The sequence below is a fragment of the Blennius ocellaris genome, assembly GCF_963422515.1.
Source record: "Blennius ocellaris genome assembly, chromosome: 16".
Lineage (NCBI taxonomy): Eukaryota > Metazoa > Chordata > Actinopteri > Blenniiformes > Blenniidae > Blennius > Blennius ocellaris.
Genome location: NC_137665.1, coordinates 7111079 through 7118311, shown reverse-complemented (window position 1 = coordinate 7118311; position 7233 = coordinate 7111079). Strand labels below are relative to the sequence as shown.

Genomic DNA, 7233 nt, shown 5'->3' with positions numbered 1-7233 from the left:
CAGAGATCAACGATTCAAATTGCTGCAACCAGTTGACATAGGACGTTGCCTCTTGTAAGACATGTAAATCATGTTATGAGATCAAATGAAGGATGGTTTGCATTATATTTACTTGCAAGACAGCAAACACAGATCTTTTTGATTCACTGGATGATCTCGTGGAGAAGGGAAGATTCTCTCCAGCATCCGTTTTTCCATTTATCTTCAAAGTCGTACAGTGTCTGTTATCTGGAAAACAAACCAAGTCAGGTGGCTGTGTGAAGCTCCTGTAGAAGTTTATAATGTTACACATCAATCAGCTGGTAATGGCAATTTGGGAATCTGACCAGTGATCATTCCTCTCATCATAATGAGTGGAATGAATACTATGCATTCGTGTGTGCACATGTGTGTAAGAGGATATTAATAAAGAAGTGAGATGTTATCTCAGCTCAGCAAAATGTCGTCCTCCACTTGGCAGCAAAATCTCTACATTACAACCAAAACACAATACCTCCAGTAAGTTGGAGCTCAGTGACATTTGATATATTGTAATAATATAATAATGAAATTATATATATATATATATATATATTTATTTATTTATATATATATATATATATATATATATGTATGTGTCACCAACACACCCATTCCATTCTTACTTGAGAGAACCTCCCTCCAGCTGCACACCACCACAATACAGAACAATTTCCCAGCTTCCTTGCTGAGCATTTAGAAAGTTGATCCCATCATAACATCTGTTTGGTTTGATTGACTGAAAACAGGGAGAAACGACTTCTGTGTAAGATGTGCAATGTTCAGATCCAACTTTCGACATTTTGGCTTAGTTCAATACCAGAATGTATTTCACGGGATTCCTCAGGATGTGTTGCAGTGTTTCTTCTTTAAAGATGTTGGGGTTTTTTTTGTTTTTTTTAAAGAAATGATAACAAAACTTAGACAAATACACTAGAAATATCAGAAATGACATTTATTCTTTAACATTTTCTGGTATTCATCAACCTTTCCCTCTAATAAATTTAGATTTCATTGATGCCATAACCTTTTATTAAATTTAGCTGGTCTATACACCGGCTCACTTTGATATATAAAAAGGCAAAGGTATAAACCAGAAGTGAAGGATTGGGAGTGTATTTGCTCATCAAATCCTGCCAAGATTTTATGCTGAATGCATTTCATGACACAAATCGGAGTCAAACCCAGGAACCCTCCATTTAAGTCCAAGACTGCACCAATGCTGAGAAAATGAAAATCAGAAGGAATGCATTTCTGCCTGTATTTTCCTTTATCTTTTAGATCACACCATCATTCAAAATGTCTGTTGATCTATCCTAGCTCTGTTTCTCTGTTCTCCTTCAGATCATTCCTGGAAATTCTTGTAATTTCAGACGCCAGCTGCTGGAAGCTCGCCCCGCTGGTCACCATGAGTGCATGCAGCAGGAAGGCCCTGACTCTGCTGAGCAGTGTCTTTGCAATCAGCGGCTTGGGGCTGCTGGGAGTGGCGGTGAGCACGGACTACTGGCTGTACCTGGAGGAGGGCGTCATTATGCCTCTGAATCAGAGCACCGACATCAAGACCTCGCTGCACTCGGGCCTGTGGAGACTCTGCTTCCTGGCTGGTTAGTGCCGAATCCGGGAAGTAAGACTGCGCCACAGATTGCTAGAGTGGTTGACTCTCAATCGGAAGGTTGCAGGTTTGATTCCCTGTGTCCATGAGCAAGATATTGAACCCATTGGATCGATTGAGTGTCTTGCATGGCGGCTGCCTCCATTGGTCTGTGAATGTGGTCAACAGTGTAAGCAGCTCAAGCAGCGTAAAAGCACTATATAAGTGAAATCCTTTTTTCCCCCCTCTCCATTTGAGCTATTTCACCGTTGATCATGTGCAAATCAAGACCGGGACACGGATAATAGTGTGAGATTCATCAGTGTCACATTCAAAGATGTTCATTTGTACAGCGTGTACAGTGGATGTGGCAGCAGCAGCAGCAGCAGCAGCAGGAGGAGGAGGAGGATCCTGCCACACTGTCAAACTCGCTATCTTTGACTTTAATGCAAAATGACACTCGCAGTGACTTCGCAGTGTGTTGTAGGGGAGGGAGGAGATGGTGTGGGCAAGTGTGGGAGAGGGTGAAAAAGAGAGAGGGGTGGTGAGTAAGTGCGGAATAGTCGAAGAGCCAAAGTGAGACAAAGAGAAACAGATCGGTTTCAGTCACGCATTACAATCTAAGGTGAATTCAGAACACAGAGTCTTAATAAATCCTGCCTGAGCGTGAGCTGATCTTCAGTGCCAGCTGGTGTGACTCTGACGAATGCCTCTGCAGCGTTCTGTGAAAGATGTGATGTAACCAGGCCAAAGTGCAGACGCCGACGACTAATTGTGTGGAAAAGTCTATGTCAGGAGCTGAAGGTGGGAAACCCAGCCTGGAGGCGTCAGTGAATCCTCCATCATTAATAATAACTCCATGAAAGCCTTGGGAGGGGACGGTGCCCACTCAGCGGGATTCTGCACAGGTTGACTTGGTTTTATAGTGTGAATACGGTAGAGCGTGAAGTCCTGTTGAGCTGAGATTCAAACCCATCTCTGATTTCTTCTGAGGGTTTTATGTGAAGAAAAGTGATGAATCAGGTTCAATGACACTGAGGCAGAAGTGGCAAGTAAAGATCATTTAGTATATAAAATACACACGAGTATTTATAAAAAAAATTTGCTGATGACTTTTGACTTTTAGGCCTTTCATTGGAAGACAAATATCTGACTCATAACTGTGATACAACTTAAATTATGACCTGTATCACTTCACACAACCACCACAGAACATTTTTAAGAAGCACTTTGTATAACTAAAGCTTTAAATTATTTTTCTCTCACTTATTTCTTTACTTCAAACTCTCAAGTCAATATAACATTACACTATTACATATTAATTATGCCAGTAAATCTTTTGCAAATTGTCATAAAACTGACCATATATTCACAATTATTTTTCCAGATTCTCTAAATGAGTCACGTCCTGATGCTCAAGTTTTCACATTTTTCTACTAATGTAATGTGGGCCAAAGGCTGTGATGGCAACATGATAAGAAACATTCAAGAGAATATTCCATCTTAATAATTCTCCATCCTATTTTTTCCCATTTTCTGGTATTTACTTTTCATTATGAAGATTTGAAACTTTAAATCAATTATTTTACTTATCACTCTTACTTAAGACTTTACCTGTGCTGTGGTGAGGGATCTGAGCCCCTCTGCCACCTCCATTGTGATATTTTCCACCGTGATTTGAAGTTGCTGGGTCGGTGGCTGCTGATGACTCATCGAGTCAGTCACTTCAAAAACAGACCTGCTGAGACGTTTATTTGCAACTGGATGCAACATGTTGGTAATGTGTGAATTTGGAAGTGTCTAATTTGACTGATCTTAATGTGTTGATGAGCACCGCTGATTTTAATTAAATAACTATGAACAGTCATGGGTTGGCATTCTGGGCTCACAGCAATAGCAAACCCGGTTCGATTCTTTTCTGGAATCGGAAAACCCGTGGTGATTTCTTTGCCTCTCGGTGTGAGTTTGTGTTTGTCTCTGTGATGGAAACTGTTCAGACTGTCGCCTGCCTTCACCCATAGTCACCTGGGATCACACTCAATCTCTTCCTCATGTTGGTTTTGTATTGCTGTTATTTTCTCTCGAACACATCAACTGTGTCTGAACGGTGATGTTACACTGAACGAATCTCACTTTCTCCTTCCTTCACCTTGTGTCTGAAGTTTCCATCTCTGTTCTCACCAGGTGACGAGTCGGGCCGCTGCTTTACAATCGAGTACATCATGCCCATGGACGTGCAGCTGACGTCAGAGTCCACAGTGAACGTGCTCAGTGAGTAACCACAGCAGAAGGAACAAACTAAATTGGCTCCTGAGATTTTATCAATTAAACAGCGAAGGACGCTTTGAGGGAAATGAAGTACGTGTGTGTTTTGTCATGAGGCTGTGTGCAGAAATCTGTGCAGCATCTCCGTGCGGTCAGAAAGTCTGAGTCATCTCAGCCCTCGTGCTGCTCCTCTCCACAACACTTACTGCTTCTTCACAGACAATTCACCTCGCGAGCGTATCTCAATGTCACAACTGAAGGATAAATCACTGTCGTGAGTCACTACAACAAACTAATACTGTACTCCTCTTTCACAAGGCAACATGAACAGAATATAATCATCTGTCCACATTTTATTTTTACTTTAAGTCTTATTGTTCCTCCTCTTCCCAAGAGGAGCTTTGTTCTGTGTATTTGTGGGTGGTTTACACCAAAGAAAGTCACATTTCTAACAGCGTGAAAGAGTGAAAACCTTTGAAATTTACTGAACTGTTAAAAGAAAGTGCCATCTCCCACTCAAATGCAGAAACATGATTTTTTTGGGGGGGTTGTACCATACACACTTAGTTGCACTTTTCTGCTCCTATGCAAACATGGTCATTAATCTAAGTGATTCCAGCTTTTCTAGACATATGAAAAAAGGAAATAGGGTCTCTTTTCCAACCTAAACGTGCATTTGTTTGATCTGGGTGCACAGGAGACCCGGCATCATCTAGATTTGCAAGTGGCAGCTTGGCACATCACAGCTGCTGTGTCTCTCGACCTTCGTTAGGACGTTAAAACCTTAAGAAGTTGAAAAATGTGGATTAATTAAACTTTAAAAAACATAAAATATAAAAAAAAAAAAAACCCTGGATCTGAGTCATAAGCCTTGACCATGTTCTTTCTCTCCAGGTCTGAAAGAGTTGCAGCATTTATTTTCCTCTAACTTGAGCTAAAACTAAATTCACTCCGACTTTATGTTACTCCCTTTTCTAAACAAGGGTGGCAATCATGTGCTGAGCCACACTGCTCTTATAATACACTTTTCCTATCCTTCAATTGATGGATGGATGAATGAATGAATGAATGAATGAATGAATGAATGAATGTCTTTATTTCAATTGTACAAGTGCAGCCCTCAGTGTGTAATGAAATAACAGCAACATAATGAAAAAGCTGTGAGCTTCTAGTGTACTATTCTTGCTGTTTTAGATATAAAAGGTTAAAAGACAAAAGTGGTTCCGTGTATTTTGCCCTTGTTATATTTTTGCGATGTGTGTTTTAGACAATGGAATTAGTTCATACTGAACATTCTTTGCAACAGGCACTGTCAGTCATATATACTCAGACACTCTGTGACAGATAGGAACAGAACAGCTTCAGTATTGTCTCTTATAGCCAACGATAGAAATACCTTTTAAAGTTTAAAGGTATGAATGACTGAGTAGCCACACAAGAAGCAGCCTGATTTCTCCATCTTGTGCTCTGCTCTTCAGAGATGATCCGCTCAGCGACTCCCTTCCCACTGGTGAGCCTCTTTTTCATGTTCATCGGTTTTGTCCTCAACAACATCGGGCATGTCCGTCCTCACCGCACCATCCTGGCCTTTGTATCCGGGATCTTCTTCATCCTCTCGGGTACATTGATTTCTTCCTTCCCCTTGAATCATCCCTTGCTTTTATCTCTGCTGATTGGTGTTTTTGTTCAGCCCTGGAGTTTGTTTTTGACAAACAGCCTCTGTGTCTCTAAGGTCTGGCTCTGGTCGTGGGCCTGGTGCTGTACATCTCCACTATAAATGATGAAATGCTCAACAGGACGAGGAGCAGCGAGGCCTATTTCTCCTATAAGTACGGCTGGTCCTTTGCTTTCGCTGCCCTCTCCTTTCTGCTCACTGAGGTGAGAAATTGACTGCAAAAGCAAATCCTTTTGCTTGTAGCCGTGCTGCGCTTTGAAGAGAGAACACTTCTACACAGAAAAGGAAACAATTAATACACAGATTCAATGGTTACACAAAGTACACATTACTTTCTTAGACCTGAAGTGATATATTAAATACTAATTAAGTAAGTAAGTAACTAAATAAGTAAGTTAGTGAGTAACTAAGTAAGTAAGTTCGTGAGTAAGTCAGTAAGTAGTCAGTAAGTAAGTAAGAAAGTAAAGATTATTTATATAGCACCTTTCACAGACAATTATCAAGAATTTCCCCCAAGGATAAAGTGATTCTGATCACGAAGTGCTTTACACCATTAAGCAAGAAAAGTCTATTTATAGAGCACCTTCGACACAAGAGGCAATTCACAGTTCACATTGTCCTGGTTTTAGTTCAATATCAGGTCTGATTTGTAAAAGAAAAAGAAAAATGTTCATAGATGCATAATTTAGTGTATGTAAATAAATCATCAATCAATAAATAAATACAATTTGTTTAGTGAAATATAGCTTGTTTGAAACTTTTTTTGTTGTCGTTTTTATGACTAAGTCGCCAGGGTACGATCACAGATGAGTCTTTAGTGACTCCCAGTGGGTGAAATGAAAAATTGCAACATCACTCAATAGAAATAGAGTTCAGTAATTTCAATACAAATACTACTTTAAATATGAGCAATTTCAATGAGAATCACTTCAAAATTGGAGATTCAAGCAGTAACAGAAAGAGCAACATTTATAGGTTTACAAACACTTGAAAGTGCTGAAGACATATTTTTATCATACAGGACTGAATGGGTTACTTTATAAATCACTCTTGATTTTTGGTTGTTGTTTATTTACATAAATTGACCATTGTATACTGGGGTGTTTCTTCACTGCAGAGTGCCGGTGTCATGTCCGTGTACCTGTTCATGAAGCGCTACACAGCAGAAGAGCTCTATCAACCTCGCCATCCCAATTTCTACCGCCCTCGCCTCAGCAACTGCTCCGACCACTCGGGTCAGTTCCTCCACCCGGAGGCCTGGTCACGTGGACGGAGTCCCTCAGACATTTCAAGCGAAGCCTCCCTCCAGATGAGTGCCAGCTACCCGGCTCTCCTGAAGTGTCCAGACTACGATCAGGTGTCATCCTCGCCCTGCTGAGGAGGCCGAGTCAAGTGCATCAGGAGATCACAGAAAGGCCAGAGTGTCAGCCGAGAGCTGAGGTGTGATCAGAGAAAGAGATGTTTGTGTCATTTTCACAGAGACCAGAGGACTTTTGAAATAGGTCACTTGAGCCGGCTGTAGTTTTCTTCTGTGTTTTTTGATCTGGTCAGAAAAGCTTTTGGAGGATTTATTGTTACAGTGAGATTTGAATTTGAAAACACAAACAAAAGCAGCCAACCTGTTTGCAAAGAACTGAAGCATCTGAGAGCCGAATGTTACTTTTTTTTTTTTTTTGATTACCTT

At 40.7% G+C, this 7233-nt stretch overlaps 1 protein-coding gene across 2 annotated transcripts; it reads left to right on the top strand.

The window, feature by feature from the left end:
• Positions 1-1426: 1426 nt before the first annotated feature.
• On the top strand, positions 1427-6927 carry cacng5b (calcium channel, voltage-dependent, gamma subunit 5b; the record flags this gene model as incomplete). 2 transcript variants are annotated; one of them, XM_080512232.1, is made up of 5 exons in its annotated part: positions 1427-1622; positions 3794-3880; positions 5353-5493; positions 5607-5752; positions 6667-6927. In XM_080512232.1, the coding sequence occupies 5 exons, from the start codon at positions 1427-1429 to the stop codon at positions 6925-6927; spliced, it is 831 nt and encodes a 276-aa protein (XP_080368358.1). The 2 variants fall into 2 exon arrangements, with proteins under 2 accessions (XP_080368358.1, XP_080368357.1); XM_080512231.1 differs by having other exon boundaries at positions 3743-3880.
• Between the last annotated feature and the right edge of the window lie 306 nt (positions 6928-7233).